The 19722-nt window shown below is 40.5% G+C and overlaps 1 protein-coding gene across 3 annotated transcripts in view; it reads right to left on the bottom strand.

The window, feature by feature from the left end:
* ZNF827 (zinc finger protein 827) overlaps positions 1–19722 on the bottom strand; it is a 180804-nt gene that overhangs the window by 56834 nt on the left and 104248 nt on the right. For all 3 annotated transcript variants that reach the window (XM_011956882.1, XM_011956900.1, XM_011956890.1), the window contains one exon: positions 7880–7983. In XM_011956882.1, coding sequence (XP_011812272.1) covers positions 7880–7983 — 104 coding nt within the window. The remainder of the gene's footprint in view (positions 1–7879; positions 7984–19722) is intronic.

Below are 19722 nucleotides of genomic sequence, written 5' to 3'. Positions count from 1 at the left end.
TTGTTTGAATGAAAATAGATGGTCTAGTTTATGAGCGGAATTACTTTTCTTTTTTTCTATCCTGGTTACCAGAGGGCAGTTGCTGCCCTGGAAAGAAATAAACACAAAGAAGAAATTGCATGAAATGAGAATATGTATTTTTGATAGCAAAGGAATGGAAGGACATATTGTATATACAGAAAAGGCCTTGTAGATTGAATTAGCCAGTCCCAAACTGAAGCCAGGGTCACTGCATTGCAATTTTCAAACAAATACTCTCCATCATCCATTATACATACTCAAGATTTTGGCCTTTTATAGCACTATTCATTCTTGAGGCATCTAAATAGTCTTTGCAAAAGTAAAAAAGCAACCATAGGCACTGCTGAGACCTTATAAAGGCTATTTGGAATATTATGTGAGCACATATAAATTTGATAAGTTTGCTCTGTTCAGAGGAAGAAACTAGGCCAAGGCCAAAGTGGCCACAGCCCTGGGGATAACCTATGCTTGAGAAACAACGTCCTCATATGGGATTTGGGTTTTGTTGAGAAGGGGTCTTGCTATGCTGTCCAGGCTGGTCTCAAACTCCTGGGCTCAAGTGATCCTCCCACTCCAGCATCCTGAATAGCTGGGATTATAGGTGTGTGCCACCACACTTGACTTGGATCTGGGTTTTATAAGGGCTTTCGGATGTTACCATTTCCCACAAAGTACAAACATGAAAGTGTTGATAATTATTTTTAATATCAAGTGACTCAACCCATCTGGGCAGACTCAAACCATATGGGCAGAGATAAAGTGGTGTGGCCACACAATCACAGTTTTTTTTCTTTACCTTTGTGGCTTTCTACAGAAACTTCAGGTAAGGCATCTAAACAGGGTACACATTTCTCCTTTGGAAAGGTTACCGCCCTTTAAAAAAGTAGGCCTGTACTTTAGTGTGTGAACCTATAAATGCTAGTCTGTAGGCGCTGACAACTTAATTTAATTAGTTAATTACTGAGAAGAGCTAACTCAGACACATAGCTGACAGTGCCTAATGAAAGATCTTTCTCTATAACTAGTTTCTAATAGAGTCAACAGCTCCCCTTTGAAATACACCTATACTCTTAAGACCAAACTAGGCTGGTGGGGGACAGATGGGGCTAACAAGAAGCACACAATCATTAGCCTCTAATAACATTGTCTGGATCAAGAAAATCCATAACTACGAAACTTTCTCCCTCTAGTAAACAGCTGCACAGACTATAGCTTACCTCCTGCAAGTTCATCAAAGAAATGCCATAAGCAGTGTGGAATAGTTTTTCGATTTGAAATGCAACAGGAAAAAGATATATCAACCTACATATCATTAGTTTAGGGCAACCAGTTTGTGTTACAAATAGAAATGTTCCTGCAAACTAGAAGTGACATAATTGAAAAACTATTGTCATCATTATCACTGTCATAGTCTGAAGCAAATGTGCACTCCTATTAACAGCCTGAAGATGTCCACTTGGCATCTAGACCCACCTATTTGTAAATAAGCCAATAGCCTTGACAAATACAGAAATACTACTATAAGTATACAGCTTGATGAATTTTCACAAAATTACCTATGTATATAATGAGTAATCAGACAAAGAAATAGAATGCCCCAGCTTCCTAAAAGCCCTTTTCATCCCCATCCCAGTCACTACTTCTCCCCCGTACTGTGTCTTTCAAGAACTACTTATGGTGACTTTTCCCTTTCCCAACTTTCACTGTAGGTGGGAGAATTTTAGTAGTAAAGCCCCTAGACTAGACTGATTTTCTACTGTGCTAGTGTATAGTTTAGGCCCTAGAAAGAAAAGGAAGGAGTCTGGGCTAAAGTTACAGTGCCATAACAGATGTATATTAGTCTATTTTCACACTGCTATAAAAATACTACCAAAGACTGGGTAATTTACAAAGAAAAGAGGTTTAATTGACTCACATCTCTGCATGGCTGGGGAGGCCTCAAGAAGCACAGTCATGGCGGAAAGGGAAGCAGGCACATCTTACATGGAGGCAGACAAGAGTGAGCCAATGAAGGACGAACTGCCAAACACTTAAAACCATCAGCTCTCGTGAGAACTCACTATCACGAGAACAGCATGGGAGAAACCGTCACACGTGGTGATTACAATTCAAGATGAGATTTGGGTGGGGACACAGATCTAAACCATATCAAGATGATAGAACTTTTAATACAGGGGATGTGCAAGGAGCTTGTAGACCTTCTCATCTCTTTCTACAGGGAATTGGGCTAGGACCAAACCCAAGTGCTCTGGAATCCCAGTCTAGAAATTTCTCTTCTATGCTGCTGACCAGATCATCACTAAACAACTGAGCATTACACATTTTATCTAACTGAAAGTTTTAACACAGCTTCATAAAACCATTTCTATGAACCAGATGATCCATTAAAAACTACTGACATCCTAACTGAAAGAAACGTTCCAAGTGACTATGATATTACTAGATATCAAAGCATTAAAGGAAGAGAGTAAAGATAGAAATAGAAGAGAATAAAAGTAGAATTCTGTTAATCAACAGTAAGTACTTATAAATTATTGCAAGCATCTTACTTAAAGGATTAATTTTTATTTCTAACTAAAAGAAGACGGTGCATCAGTAATACTTATAATGCCAACAGCTGGGGTAAATGTGGGCAACACCGGGAGTTGTGCTCCTTTTGGTCAGTGTCTGGTGACACATTTTCTGACTTAGCAGGCAGCAAGATAGGGCAGAAAGAGAGAAAATGTGCTGTGCAGTTCTGGGTCTGAATTCCTGTGCTGCTCCTCCCCAACTGTATGACTTTGAACAAGTTATTAAATCTCTCTACACCTCCAGGTAGTAATTTGTAAATTGTGGATAATTCCTATATCTCAATGAGTTGTTTCCAGAATTAAAAATGAAATGACGTATGTCCTGTGCCTGACAATTTAATAGATCCTTGAAAACTGCTAGCTTCTTTCTCTGTACAAAATGAATTTGTCTCATCACAAAGGAGCTCAAGTTACAAAACGATACACACCAACATCCAATGTTCTATTGTTTATCTATGACTTTGTCTAAATTGAAAAAGAATCTGCTGTGTTTGAGAATGGATTGAAGAAAATAGTTTGCTGTAATATAATCCAAGACAGCTTTATATGTGTGTCTCTCTCTCTTGAGGCGTGAATCTGAAGTCTTAACACAAAGGAAGGTGACATGCACACATTGAGACATATCTTGTTAAGCCAACTGTCTTAAAGAGGTCATTCACATCTGACCAGGAGTGTGTCAGGCTGAGAGCTAGTTGCAGGTGGCACTCTAATGCAAGGCATCATTTATTCAGATTTCAGGAAAGTATATGACACAGTATATTAGATTGATAGGCAGACCAGAGAGGGGAAAATGGATCAAGAACAAGATTGGGGACAAGGCAGACAATTCCAAACCAGCCTTTTGATTGAACATCAAATTCCGACTGGCATAGCAGGTCCTGAAAGAAACTAAAACTTCCCCCTGCCTATCATAAAAAGCTTGTTTTTGTGAGGGGTGCTGATGTTCATCTTTTCTTGTTTGTAGGTTATAAACAAAACTAACAAAATGAGTTGTTTTTTTTTTTTAATGCAAGTTAGGAAATAACGAGGAAAGAGATTGATGAATGTAATTGCAGATGTGCTTTACATCATCTCACTCCAGGCTGCATCTGAAATAACACACGGAAGCATTGGGGACTCCAAACACTCGGAGAGAATTCCATGGAGACCCACTTTTTCCTTCACACCCACCCTGGTTGTGTTTTTGTTTTTTGGCTTAATACAGAGCAAACATACTGTGACTTCAAAATCATAATAACACAGAATGGAAGCTCCACATTGTTTAAAAGCAGTACTGGGATATAAATTCTTCTCTTAACAGCCTTTGCTTACAGCAAGATGATGGGAAACAGGGACAGCTGCAGGTACAATGGCAATGGGTCTTCTTTTAATACAGAATTACCCACGTGCCCTGAAAATCACCTGACCTCGGAATCTTTCTTCTATTGATGTAAATCTTGCACAAAGTGAGACAACTATAAATTAAATAAAGCACATTAAATTACACGTAGTCTGTAATTTCTATCTCCCCCATGATAGGAAAGCTCTTTTATTTCTTTTGTAAAGTCACCAGCAGCAACATCATCCCCCAGGGTACATTCAGTAATCTATTTATGGCTTTAAGGATATTTTGTCCCCACATCCCTCCCGCAGAAGGTGACAGCAGTTTTTAACTCACCATTTTATTAAAGATTCCTGATGCTACCTCTGCCTAAGATATTCGCAGCAAGTGAAAATGTTAGGTCTTGGCTAACACGAGCATTCTTTAGTTCTCAGGAAAGTCAGTCTAGAAATACTGGCAACAACCGCAGCCAGGACACCGTGAAGCTCTGTGTTTATTCTGTTTCTCTGGGACGGTGGCAGCTGTGAGTTTCAGATGCCATCTGCCGAAGGCAAATGCCTAGTTAACTGTGCTATTCTCGATTTCTTCACAGTCCACAGTTCTACCAACCTCTCCCTACTTTGCAATCCCCCTCACTGCTGGCTTCCTTCTCCAACAGGCCTGAAACACAAGCACAACACACTGAGGCTACCATGGATCCCCTTGGCCCAGCAGCTGTTACGCCCTAAATGATATTCTCTTCTGGCATCTCCTTACCCTGTGGTCTTAATCTGAAGGCATCTGGACTCTTCATCCTATTGGTAGAAGGGACATAACTATATACCAATGCTGTATATATTGTTGAAATAATGCTATGTATTTTCAGCATTTGCAAGGGAAATGGAACTAGGCACATTATATCTCATTAATTATGGTCTCTACTAATTGGGAATCTGAGAGAATTCTCTGGGCTGACATTTATTTTTGCATTATCTGCTGAAAGAAGAGGTTTGCTAAGTAAATAAAGGGTAGAAAGAGTTTTTTAATAGTAATGTTTAAACTACCTAAGAGAAGATTTCTAAAGATTCTGAGGCTTTCATTTGTATACTAACAACAAATCATTTTCTACCTAGTCACTAAAGCCAGCTGTCTCCTTTCTGGCTTCCCCATTTCTGCACAGCCACTATCATTTCCTAATTCAATGTGCTTATTAGCAAAGCTAACCAGTCTTCAACCAGCCAACTCATCCTCTGTCTGCTTCTCCCACCCTACTCCTCTTTTTCTCTCTAACTCAGGCCCTCATTAATAAAGCTGCCCTGGAACTAGAGGATCCTGGCTGGGCTCCTGTCTTTTGCCCCCAATCCTCTCCAATGATTCAGTAATCTGCTGCCGGATTGGTCTTTCAAAAATTTCTTTTTATTTTTTCCTTTCACACTTCAATCTTATTATCCCAGATGAAATGTTCTATAAGAACCCATGACTCTTATACTCCAGAACTCTAAGATCCTCAACGGTGGCTTCAGTGTCCTTGCTCCCAGCACAGAATTTAGCAGATTACTAAAATAAATGTAGATTCACAATATTTATCTGAATCCCCTGGGGGCAGATGTAATTTGGGATTCATACTTGTTTCTCATTTTAGGACCAGAACATGGTGCATAAAACACACTTTATGTAACATCCCAGTGGGCCTGGAACAACAATTCATAGTCAAGTGCACTGATAGTTCTGCAACAAAATATATAAATTTCACCCCTTGTTGCAATAAATAAGAACAGTAAATAGCCTCCCATTAGGTTTTGCTACAAAATATTTATACAAAAAAATTTTGTTTGGTAGGGTTTTTTCGATTTCAGAATTGTGATTAAGGGATTGAGGATGTATAGTAGGTATATTTATCCATGGCCACTTATCACTGTCCAGACTTGAAAGAAATAAGTTTTCTTTAAAAGTCTCCACACCGCTAACTTTGATTAATTCTGACTTCTTCTCCACAATTAGTTCAAATTATTGAGGCCATCCTTACAAAACTGTCTTCAGATTAGGAGAACTTCGTGACCACAAGGTTGACCCTATCATTTTAATTTTTTTTTTCTAATTTTAACCCATTCCCAAAGCATTTTCACCTTGCTTATTAAAACAAAAAAAAGTCTTGTTTTTAGCTGCTTATTTTAACAAAATGTAAATGTAGTCATTTTGCTTTTCTCTACCTAAAGAAAGGCTTTAGTGAAGTAGGGTGGATTGATTATCTTTCAGCAGGACGGATTTACATTTTAAAAATCTCAGTTATGCTGACCTTCTCCCCCAAATAAGAGTTAAGCTTTTAAACTGTAAGTTCATCTAATGTCTAACATAAGTTTATCAACCAAATCACAGAAAACCCCCCTATGCACAGTTAAACATATACTGAAGTCACTCTTTAGGTCAAGTTTTAACTTGACAGATAAACCCTGCTTTAAATACAGTCAAGTCAAACATTAAGCCAGCAGTGCAGGGTTTGTATATATATCATGGGATGCTGGCCGTATGGGTCACAGCATTTTGACAGGCAATTCCTAGGCAGTTATTTTGACATTAGAAAGTCACAATCCATCAACTTAACAGCAGGGCAATAATTTTGGGACCAGGGAGATGGCTATTCAAAATGACACTGTGGGAAGTAAACAGTAGTTCCAAGAGCCCCTGTTTGAGTATGAAGACATAAACTAGGCAAAATTTCTCTCCACCTCTAGAACCAGCCATTATGTAATATGTTTTTGTGTAAGCATGTTATTTCTAGTGTTTGAATAGAAAAGCCCTGCCTGCAAAGCTAAAAAGCATGCAGGTATCTGGATTCTTTGGCTGAATGTGTGGAGATGAGAAGAAATGGAACTACCCTTATGAGCCTCAAGAATGACAGTTTTCTTCCCCACCCCCATCCTCCACCCCTAGTTTGTCACAAACCATTTCCAATGACCTGTGATACCTGAGGCCAATATTTCAGATGTTACTGAATTCTTTCTGCATTGCAAATTAATCAGTTCTCCAGTGCCCTGGAAAACAGGGCTCCTTGAGTATGTGGAGGAGACTTGGACTTTATTCTTGAAGAGGCTGCGGGGCCAACAACCCGGCTGTGAGTCCTGCCCTGCACACAGGCGGCCCTGGTCTCCTGGACAAATGAATGCGGATGGAGGCTACCGCATCCTCCCCGGCTGAGATCCTCTCCACAGCCGGGGGGCAAGGTAGCAACTGGCAGAAGTTTCCTGGCAGCTAGATAGGTGGGTATGGGTAAGGAGTATGAACTAGAGTGCAGCGGTTCTCAGATGTTCTCATTTCACAATAACTCTGAGAACACACACGTAAGCCCTCCAGGATGGCCATGTTGTGGCTAAGGAACAGCAAGCACATCCTTCCTTCTACCCGGGAAAGGAGAAATGAAAAAAGGAAGAATGGATAAAAAATGATGTGCTGATGGCTGAGATGGCAAAATGATGGAGCACTGGATGGATATATGTAGATACTATGGACAAGAAGAGACACAAACATCTGGGTGGCAAGGTTTCCTCAATGAGCTGTCTTGTTTCCATGCAAACTGAGGTGGTCTTTGTGGGGGCCACACGCCCTGGGGTCATGACCTGCCGTACTGGGGACTAGGGCTCTCGCCACTGCCCTCCCTTACATTCCTGGCTGCCGGCCTGAAATACAATGTGTGAAGCAAATTCTTTTCAGGTTACACTTCATTATTTTAAAGAAAAAGAAATTCATTATGTGGGTGAAATATCAGCCGGTAAAGAACAATAAGCTCTTAAAGCAAAGATGAAGAGGCTTATTACTGTAAACATTTTAATAAACTTTTGTAGCTTAAATTGAGTTTCTCCTTCTTTTCTAAAACCTAGCCTTATATGAATAACTACATCCGTAAGCTGAAAGTATCTGAAAATTCACACGTTTCAGAAAAGTAATTCTTAAGCAATCAACAGCAGAAGCAAAGCCAACAATGTTTCCATACCTGGAGCTGATATTCTTCCGTGCAGCACAGATTCACTGGGCAGCAGTTCTTTTGAACTGGAGGAGAATGGTGATTGTCTAAATGTGTCTTCTGAAAAGAAAGGGCTGGGGTGGGGGAGGGGGAGTGAGGTTTAGTAAATTAAAGTTATTTAAGACACCCAGAGCATCTGGCCCCAAATACATACATACGCAATATTGGATAAGGTGTTGTTTGCAATGGTGTTTAGTGAATATAAGAAGATTGTGCTTCAAATGGAGAAAAAGAAAAGTCATTACATCAGACAAGTGCCAGCTGTACCTTCTGCCTATGGGTTTTATATTTGGGGAGAATATATGAAACATCATCTTTGAAACACTGTTAAACCCGTAGAGGAGGACAGCTGAGCAGTACATTTTCCTCTTGCTCTATTCTCTCTGTGTGTGTGTTGTGCCCTGCCTGGGTCAGAATCAGAAAGGGCCTGTCTGTGGTTTTCCCGGCAGAGATGGAGTTGCCCTGGCTCACCCATATTCTGTCACCTGATCCCTCAGGGACCCACTGCACACATCAAGACAGATGGCTGGGGCCAGGGACCCAAACACTGAAGGAAACATGTCACTGGTCCCCACAGAAATGACAACTGCAACTTGAAATTGTGTTGGTTCTGAAGGAGTTAAATTCAGAAAATGGGGCTGCCAGAAGGGACCCCAAGGAGCTCTCTCATTTAACATGAAAGAGAGGCCCTGACCTGAGTGATCCTAAGCTCCCCTAGTGACTCAGCAAGACTAGAACTAGGGTCACCAGACATCCTGCCAGGGTTCCCCCTAAAACCACGACCATAGTGAACACAAAGGATTGGAAGTTTTTAATCAGAGGATTCTAACTCGGTCACAGGGTCCATCTTCCAGGCCTCTAAAATAAAATGTGAACAAGCACCGCGATCACATATGAGAATACTAGAGTATCCATCAGAGTCCAACCTAGAAAATGGAAAGCCCTATTTATTTACAACAGAGGAAATTCAACCATAGGAACTGGGTACCCAGACAGTGGAAGTTCCACGGGGTAGTAACACAGCCCAGACACAGGAAGGGCAGGAAGCCATTGCCACCCTGAGGCTGGAGGAACAAAAGGAGGAGATAAATGGAGCCCAGGTCATAGGACCTGGAGCACTAGAAGAGATGCAGCTACTCCGGGAGACAGAGAGGGAGTGGGAAAATACCCAGGTTCTACTTTAAGTCCCACCCCTACCTCTCACCAGTGCCTCTGATTGGCTGAACCTTCCCAGAAGGCGGAGAAACGCAGCCAGGAGGGATCACTACCCCCAGCCACTCTCCTGGGCAAAACAGCAGATCTGGAGCAGAACAACAGACCAAGCCTAGGACTACCAGGACTAGCGCTGCTTTGCTAAACATGCCACAAGGCTATGGTTGCTATTGTTCCATTTTAAAAAGAGAATGTTAAGATGAAAATGGAAGACACTTTTTTTTAAAGTAAAACATACATTGATAGATAATATAGTTTTACATGACTATGTTAGGCTAGATTTAGCACCACTTTGTATGCCATGGTTTTTCTTTGTATCTTAAACACAAAACAATTTAAACAGGCTTAAGAAGTGAACACTGGCTATAGGCTAGTAGGAGGCAGGACGTGGGGAGAAGCAAAAGGGCAGATATGTCGCTTTCTACCAAACATCTCATAACTTGAAAGGGTGGCTAAGGCAGTGGAGGAGGGGACACAGTGTGACCACAGGGCCTGGCCTGGCCAGGGAGCCCAGGAAGGGCCTTCCTGTAAAAGCCACCATGAGCGGAATGGAAAGTAGGGTCCTTAGGGTTTTAAGGAGCTGGGGAAGGTGGCCCCAGCACTGGGAGAGAGCACAGCCAGCCTGCAAAGCTGGAGGAAGGCCCATGGTGGAGGGAAATGAGGCTGGACCCTGTGTGCTGTGATCATGGCTTTGTCCCAGCAGTAGTGAGGGCACTGCAGTGTCTTAGGTGAGGGGATCAGGGAACCGGACTTCAGTTTCAGAAAGCTCCATGTGGCTGCAGCAGGCAGTGTGGCCTGAGGGACTTGCAGAAGACAAGGCGTGTGGCCAGTGCAGCAGTCCAGATGGGACATGGTGATGCTAGTGGCCAACATCGCCAGCCAGCAGCGACACTTGCAGGTCGAAGAAGAGTTTAAAAGAGAGGGCTGGTCAAGACCACAAGTACATTTAAGAATAACCTTCACTTAGCTTTCTAGGTGAAGCGAGCAGAGGCTGCTGTGCTATGTGCTGGCAGTAGTCTCCTGGGTCTTGCTAAGTAGTAGCAATGGGCTAGCGCTGTGTCTTCACATGCTCTCTTCAAAAGTGCAGATTCCTGCTGATGTGAGGAGTGGAGCCCTATTATCACTGAGCTGCTCAGAAGAAACTGAATTGAAAGGGACACAATCACTGAGGGAAACAACATTCAAAATAATTTTCTACCCTGGATGCCAGCTTTATCCTGCATAGAAAAGAAAAGATTTCTTCTGAGGGAGCAGAGAATTAGAAGGGAGTCCTGCTGGATACTAAAAATGCACAAAAGGGCTGCCAATGTTCCTATGGGGCAAAGAATCAATGGAGAAACTTTCAGAAGGCAAGGCAGCTTAAGGCTGGTGTAAGTCTTAGCTACAGAGAGAAGACATTAGGTTAACAGGGAATTGGTCTCAGACCAAACATGCAGCCGCCATGCTCAGCATTCAGATCTGTTCATGCCAGGAGGTAGGGAGTGTGGTGGTTTTGCAGAAAGTTTGGAATCAGAAAAATTGGAGTCTAAATTTCATATTGGTTACTTCATAGTTAAGTGACCTTTGTCCAATCAATAACTCCTCTAGCCTCAGTTTCATCACTGAAAAAGAGGTTTAACAATGCCATCTTTTAGAGGGGTGCTGTAAGGGTTGAAATGAGATGTTTCATGTTAAAGTCCTCAGTACATAGTACATGCTCAATAAAAAATAGCAACAAACACTAAGTATCTGGCACTGATTGAAGGTGCTTTGTGTGTATTAACTTCACTTGGTCCTCATAAGAACCCTGTGAGAGTAGCTACCATTATTATAGCAGTCCCCCCTTATCCATGGTTTGGCTTTCTGATTTCAGTTATCCACAGTACAATACAATAAGATAGTTTGAGAGTGAGACCACATGCACATAATTCTTAATCCAGAATAACAATACTGTTATGCAGAATATTGTTCTAATTGTCCTATTTTATTATTAGTTACTGTTGTTAATCTCTTACTAAGCCTAAATTATAAATTAAACTTTACCATATGTATGCATAGGAAAAAGCATCGTGTATATAGGGTTCAGCACTATCTGAGGTTTCTGGCAACTACTGTGGGTCTTTTTTTCTTTTTTGAGACAGAGTTTTGCTCTTGTCGCCCAGGCTGGAGTGCAATGGCGCAATCTCGGCTCACTGCAACCTCCGCCTCCTGGGTTCAAGCAATTCTCCAGCCTCAGAAGGGAGCTGGGATTACAGGCGTGTGCCACCATGCCCAGCTAATTTTTGTATTCTTAGTAGAGATGGGATTTTGCCATGTTGACCAGGCTGGTCTTGAACTCCTGACCTCATGCGACCTGCCTGCCTGGGCCTCCCAAAGTGCTGGGATTATAGGCATGAGCCACCGGGCCTAGCCAACCACTGTGGGTCTTGAAACATATTCCCTGTGGATAAGGAAGGACTACTGCATTATCCCTATTTTACAGATGTGGAGACTTAGGCACAAAGAAATTAGGTAGTTGCTCATGCCCATGAGTTGAGCACGCTGGCTTCCAGCTCTGCACTCCTTCCCGCTCAGCTACACTGCCTTTCGTTGGTCCGTTAACACCTAAGGAATTTATGGACAATAGAGACCCATGAATCCTTGGCACAGATGGAGAAAAGGAAGAGAAAGAGAAGGGGGTGATGGAGGGGAGTAGGCACCAGTCGTTTCAGTGTAAAGGTACTGAAGGAAGTGGAAAGACTTTTCTATTGAGAAACAGAGCAAGTAAAAATAATTTTTGTCTTTATTTCCCTATAGAAGTTAAGATACGCCCCAATTTTCTAAAACTTCTGTCACTCGTGGGCCTGGTCAATTTGCAACTCTAAACATTGGCCACTGCTGTACCTACAGCTTCCGAGAGCAAGCCTGTCTCTGCTATTAACTCTAAATGAAGAAGGAAGGGTAACGAGGTCATTAGTTGTTTGTAAGCTTCTATTTCGCCAAAGCTGTAAAGCACATGGTGGCACTATGGCTACATACACATCTGTGTATTCATCCTTCTGGTGCCCAGATTAGCTTCATGCTTCAGGAAGGAGAAAAAACTAAACTTGGAGCATGCCCTATAGAGCAGAGCTTGCTTCATGGGATTAGGTCTCCAATAACACTGGTTATTCTTAACTCTCTGCACAAGGTACTAAGAAAACAGAAGATACTCCATGTGTAACTCTATCCCATTCATTTTTAGAATGCTGGATCGTATATAAGTTCTTTTTCTTCTCCTGTGCCTCACAGTGACTGTAAAGTACAGAAGCACATCCGTTCTCAGGTGACGCCCAGCATTGCAGTGGACAAAGCACTTCAGTAAGGGGTGGTGAGGCTGACACCTCGTTCATGCTGCTCAGTGACTGTCACTGTTGGCAGTGGGCAGTGGAGAGGCAAGTTTCAGGAGGCACCGGACACAGGATGAAGCAGGCTGCATCTTCCCAGGGAGTAAAACAATCCATGAAATACATTGGACTTTACAATGCATGTGCCCTGAAGCATGTTTGTGCTGTCCTCCAACTGGTAGCTTCAGCCAGTCACCCACTATTCCAGAAAAGGAGCCAGTTTGTGAACACCATATAGCTCTTGCTTCTGAATCTTCGCCTGCCTAGACTTTAGTCATTTGATTATGAAAAAGCCCCTCCATTCAGAAAGTGAGCCAAGGAAGTGGAAAAAAGCAAAAAAAGAGATTTATTTCTGGTTAATATTTTTGGTAAAAAGTTGATAGAGGAAGAGGTGGAAATTAACAGCTAATGGGGAGGGAATCATCACTTTTTTTCGCTCAACAAAATCATCATCTATCACAACATGTTCCCTTTGGCCTGGGTCAAAGATAGGCTACCTGGGAGACTTACATAATTCATATAAATATTCAGTAACTATTCAGTAGCAACATCTGGAAGTTGATGGTATGGACATCAAAGAGCCCAAGCCCCCTGTTAATTTCCCTGGGTTTTGAAAATACAATCTTATAAAACTTTTATCTACTTGAGTTTCTTTTCTGGATACAAGTGAAATGGCTGTGGAAAGTACATTTTGATTTTTCTCCTGCAGAAAATCTAAGGGCTAAGACATGAAGGGGCAGGGGTGTCATATTCAGTGGACAATTCCAGGCCAGGCATGGGATGTGGGGTCAGCAGCACAGGGCTGAGAAAGGAAAAGATTTACAATACATAATAAAACAGGCCATAAAGGATGATGGCTCTAAACAGTGATACATTTTGCTAAGTGCCTATTGTGACACCAGTGTTTCCACCTTTAACACCTGAGGGCCAACAGGGAATTTTGCCTCATGCAGAAGCCAAGGCCCATCTACCTAAAACCAACCCTCCCCAAGTGCCACCACTGAAACCAAACATTACAGGGATTCTCATTTTGACAGCAATAACAAAATCAAAAGAAAAAAGAAAAGAAGGTGAGTACAGACTGAGAGAAAGTTCAGACACAACAGTTTTAAAGGAGCAATAGAGAAGAAACTTTTTTTTTTCTAAGAGACAGTAACTTTCAAGACTAAACTTGGGAATGACAAATAGAAAAGAAAAAGATTAAACAAAGAAAAAAAGACTGCACTGTAATGAGTTTTTACTTAGAACTCGGAAGGGACTAGATAGATCAGGGTGGCATGAAATTCTATTAAATGTAAGAGTTTCTAGCAAGTCATCCTAAAGTGGTAGTCTGACTTCTATCTGGGCAGAGACAAATTACCTTAGTAAATTTTTTTAAAATAGTGAATCTTAAAGAAAAAAAAAAATTCTTCAGTGAATTAATCAAGTAAAAGTACTCGATTATCATATATATACTCAGCCATGTATTATGTGACCTAACAGGGTTTACAGATTTCTTTCGAGAGCTGGGTGAAACATGTCTGAAAGAATCTGGGGTAATTTTTAATTTTATTTTGCGTTACTTTAAGGAAATTTTTTAAAACAAGTTATCTCACTTAGATATATGTCTGAGAAATTATATATTGCAAAAAGAGAGCTGAAGTCCCAGTGTGGGGTAGAACAGTTCTGTGGGAGCCAACGTGTTCAACGTGTTCTCTCCCTAACTGCTACCTGCTCCCCAGCTGACCTCAGCCCCTGGGCCCCTCACTAGGTGGTCTTCTATCCTTCCTGGTAACAGTGTCTTCCTCCTCTCTACTCAGACCCAGTTGTTAAGCCACTGCAATACTGGTTTTCCATGTTGATACATCATGTTATTTTTTAAGAACTGAAATGCCATAGATTTGTCCAAAATCACTAAGCCAGTATTTTAAAAACTCTGACCTCTGAATCACTTAGACCTTGAGAAACCCTCCAGGAGTGACACACGGCATTAACATTTTGAAGTGAACAGGAAGCAGTAGTTGAGAAAACAGTTTTCCATGTCTCCAAAAGCCACAAGAAAAGGCAGGCAATAGACCAAAGTTATGTCAAGAATTAATCTGACTTTAGTTCAAAAATATTTTGAATATGTGAAATATGCATGTTACAGAATTAAAATGGATACAGGTAACTTGCATATGGGATCTCCATATCTATGTTTCATATAATGAAACTGAAGGAAATGAGAACAAACCGGAAATGTTTTCTTTGAACAAAAACTAGAGCTTGCTAATAATAACAGATTACAGGCCTTGCCAAAGGACAAAAGAGGTGTTGTTGTTTTTTTTTTTTAATGCTTCTTAAACATATCAAATAAGAAAGGTGGGTTTATTCAAAGATAAGGAATAAAGGAAATCTTTGTATTAGTTATAACTATCTCCTCAACATTTTCTCAAGCACTTTAAGGTGAGAAGACATTCTTCGAGAAGCTGGAATAGCTTACATGAAAGTAAGCTCACAACTCAAAAATAAAAACACTTATTTTTACGTATTTCACTTTCTGAAAATATCAAATATCAAATAAGAGTATTTCATTTTCAACTTAATTTTCATGATTAACGCAGTTTTCTTCACTTTAGTGATTTTGTTTTTCTCAAATATTACTTCCTTTTATTTGCTAATAACTTAAAATAATAGATGCTTAACATTTCTTTTTATATATTTATATTTGTACATGTTGTGTAACATATTTATAAGTAATTGTATTTGAAATATATTAAGTGCTTAGTTCTACATATTTTTGTAAAAGAATTTCAAACACTTTAAAAAATAAAATGTAAATATTCTATACAGTTGCATCAGTATCATGTGAAATATAGAAGAAAACCCTGATACAGTCCTTTTGTTCTGCGGTAGCAATCACTCCATGTGGCCTAGGACCATGTGTGGTCTTCCTAACTTCCTCATTTTCATTTTGAATAAGCAGTTGTATAGCTGTTGCTTCTGAAATGTGCCCAGATATTAACATGTTACCTATAACAGTCAGGGCCAGTTGTCTTACTAACATTCTTACAGTCAATTAAAAAGGTAATCTATAATGAAAGAAAAGTTTTCATGGTACACACGAACATTACCCTTCCCTTTTCAATACCACAGAAATGGGAACCCCTGTTCCTAAGGGATTTTATTTACTGTAATGAAAAGGACCCCGGGTGGCAGGTTAGGTAATGTGGGGGTGGACAAGAGTGCCCAAGATTAAAAATGACTGTGAGTCTCTGCCCTGAAGACAACCCTGACCATCTGAAAGAGAAAATTTCTTATTTGACCATACAAGGGACATAACAGGGACCTCCTGTGGCCCCAGCGGGTTAGGCCTGAAAACTCAGTCATTGATCATGTTGGACTCACACATTTTCAAAGAAAGAGGGGCTGTTGTGAATAAAACTTGGATTATTCCTATACATTCGTAAGCTTCAGCTGGGACATTTATCTAAAAATTGAGGCTGACATTGCAGATTCAGTGGGTTTCTAAATGGGCCTGTGGGCAGAGGGGACTCAAGTGTACTCCATCACTCTACAAGCATATAGGCAGCAGATTTTCTTCTTTAATTTTTGGAGGTGACAAGGCAGCTAAGCTGGGTTTCCTCTCCTCCAGTTCCGTTGATGCGGCTGCACACTTGGCTGAGGCCAATGAAACAGAAACTTTACAGCAATTAAAAACTAAAGGTGTTGTTAATTTTGTAAGATGTGAAAGAGTATCATGGAAAATCTCCTTACTTTTTAGAGATATATATCAAAGAATCTGGGAATGAATGTTTGGTATCTGGGATGTGATTTAAAATACAGGAGGAAAAAGGACTGGTAAACCAAGTGTGGCAAAATGTTGATACATGTTCAATATGGGTGATGGGAATATAGTGATTCATTATCTTATTCTTTCTATTTTGGTAAAAAAAATTCATAATAATAAAAAATCAATAGCAACAACTAAACAAAAAATCCAACCCAGACAAGCCACCAAACAGAGTAAGAAATGACAGTAAAAGAAAATACAAGACTGTACATGGTGGCTCACTCTTGTAATCCCAGCACTTTGGGAGACCAAGGCAGGAGGATCACTTGAGTCCAGAAATTCGAGAACAGCCTGGGCAACATGGCAGAAACCCCGTCTCTACAAAAAATACAAAAATTAGCCGAGCATGGTGGTGCATGCCTGTAGTCCCAGTTACGTGGAAGGCTGAGGTGGGAGGATCACTTGAGCCCAGGAGGTAGAGGCTGCAGTGAGTGGAGATTGTGCCATTGCACTCCAGCCTGGGCGACAGGGCAAGACCTTGTCTCAAAAAAAAAAAAAAAAAAAAAACCAACACACACACACACGAGCAAATACAAATGTCTCCCCATGAACAAAATGCTTAAGAGCACTAGGAGTCAATAAATGAAAGACCTTAAATGGAAGATATAATTTTTTACTCCTCAATCGTTAAAAAATTTTAATTATAAGCACAGAGTTGGTCAGGCCTTTGAAACATTCTGTCTCCCTCTGTCTCTGTCTCTCATGAAAACTGTTAGAATTGCAGATTCCATCTTTTTAAAAGTCATTTTGACAATTCGTACCAACAGCCTGAAAAATGTGAATACTGTTTTGAGTCATTTTATCCCACCGTTGTTTATATTAACCATTTTTTGGGGGGGAACCCTTGATATCCAACAACAAGGGACTGATTAAATAAACTGTAATGCAGGCAAACACTGAATACTATGCAAACATGAAAAGAATAACGTTGAGAACGTCCATGGAAAAATGGACAATCTTATATCTTGCTAGGTGAAAACAGAAGATTATAAAACTGTATAGGTAGTAGGATTCAGTTATACATATATATACTTATAAATATGAATTTATACATATATAAATGAAAACAAAATCCAGCAAGGATACACACCACCAACTCAGCAGTGACTGTCTGTAGGTAGTAGGACTAAAAATACATTTTCTTCATGTGCTCCTACATTATCTGGAAATAAGATACTTTTAAAAGTTAAAAGCAACTATTACATTTTACTGTTTAGGATCCTTTACTTTGGAAAAGACTCAGTCTTTTAAAGAGAAAGCTCTGAGGGACAGTTGTAAAAGACACAGGCAGAAACAACTGCATCTCAGTTATGACCCTCAGTATCAGTCTGCTTCAGTTTCAGAAGTCTGACAGCTATGGAAGGAAGAGGTTGTACGCAATATTGTAGAAGAAAAGTAGAGCATCTTAGGAAAATATACGTATTGTTCATGTTTAGTATTTTCTTCTTTGAAAAGTATAAATGCCTCCTATTTCAGGTTGTCTTAAAGGTGGGCCAACATGTATAACCTAACACCAAGTTTTCAAGGAACAAGTTCCTGTTGCTGCTGCTCTAGCATTCAGGCACTGTGGAGCCAGGAAACTTCTCGGGACAAGGAGCACAATGCCAGGCCTTGTCGAGGGCCGCTGCAGTGGAGAGGCCAGACCGGGGGAGCCAGAGCCAACCACAGACCAAGGAAGTGAACCCTGCACGTCCGGATACTCGAAATGTCAGCTTGTGGAGGATCTCCCGCAGGAATCTGACTTTATACACAAACAAACACGATGAGCTTTCTGCTGAGGTGAGCTGAGAACGGATGAACTTTGTCTTCCCTGCAGTGACGCAAGCCTCTGTCATGTGGAAGTTACAGATGATGCTAGTGAAATGTGGATCATCTCCTGGCCCACCACATCATGCAAGAGGGCTGCTTCGCAGAGGTCAACCCTTGAAAGACTTGATACATTTCTAGTAACAACCCTGAAGATACTCTTGAGAGAAAATTCCAGATAAGAACAGCACCTAAGCCACACATACTTTTTGGTTATATCTTTCTTGCATAACCTACCAAAGGTAGCTAGAGGAGAACACAGTCTCTGGATGTCCACTGACAGAGACTTACCAATTTATACTTCATTCCTGACAATTAGGAGTCATAAAAACAAGAGAGAATACTATTGCAAGCCAGTAGAAATAAAGACAGGAGTGTCCATGAGAAATGAAAAGAAAGGCACAGCCCTCTTCAGATCCTGAAAAGGAGATTTAAATTTGCCTCTTAAGGGTAACACAACACTGAACCATTCTAGAAGCATGTTGTTCAATATAACATTTCAGTATAGATGTCACGAACGGAGGAAAAATGGTAGAGGGCAAATATCTATAGGACAATGGAGTAGAGGAATAGAACAAAGAACTGAGAAATGGCTTGGTGAGATGGCAAGGAAAAACAAATGCAAATGGCAACAATGCACGAAGTAATTTCAGGCCGTGTGCGTGTGTGTGTGTGTGTGTGTGTGTGTGTGTGTGTGTATCTCCATTGTTTTCAAGGGTCAGTTTTAATTTCTTTGAAAAACAGAAACTCAAAGATAAACAGCAAAGAATGCCACTGAAAAGACTCTCAAGTCAGCACGTGTGTCAGGGCAGCTGCAGATAGTGGTGTAGGCTGTGCACTGCACAAAAGCACCACATCCAGAGGGGCATGATTAACGTCACAGACATCAGATTTATTGTGACAATATTCCAGTAGATGGCAGCGTACTAAGGGAGGCAGTCTTTAAAATGTACGATGGTGCCATGAGGCCCCAAAACAGCCTTGGCTTCACCATAAAGAAATAAATGTCCTAACTGAAGGGATTCCATGAAATTAGTAGCAATTTCCATTCTTTAGAAATAGAATGCTCATTGCATTTAATTTTAAAGTCACAACATGTAAAGGGTAAAGAGAATATATGGAGAGCTCTTTAGATATCAATTTCATTTGCTCTGTTTCTGGTTTCTTTTCTTAATTGCTTCTGTCTAATTCAGTGTTCTCTAAAAGCAATATTTTTACTTTTTTAAGGTAATATAGTATTATTCTCTTATTCCTACCAAAGAACTGAAAAGGGAAAATTGTGCAAATTGAGGCAGCACATCATGTTTTACAAATTTGTGCAATTTCTATTACTGAATCATAAATATTTAAGGACACGCATCCGAACCATCACAAAGGAAAATTCTACACTGGATGATTCCAAGTGAATATGTCTTTTAGTAAACACTATGTGCCATTATCTAAATCACAGAAAAATAGCCTGCATTTCAAATTCTGAAAATTGGGCAAATTAAATATTGGTCTGCACAGCATGATATGAGTCTATCTTTCTCTGATTTTCCCACTTCTGCTTTTTGTCTAGTAACGGAGAAAAGAACAATTCAGGCAAACTCTTCCTTGTTTTTGGAATGAAGCAAGCCAGGTGTGAGAAAGTATTTCTT

This window comes from Colobus angolensis, unplaced genomic scaffold, assembly GCF_000951035.1.
Source record: "Colobus angolensis palliatus isolate OR3802 unplaced genomic scaffold, Cang.pa_1.0 Scaffold111, whole genome shotgun sequence".
Classification (NCBI taxonomy): domain Eukaryota; kingdom Metazoa; phylum Chordata; class Mammalia; order Primates; family Cercopithecidae; genus Colobus; species Colobus angolensis.
This window is presented reverse-complemented; position numbering and strand designations above follow the sequence as displayed.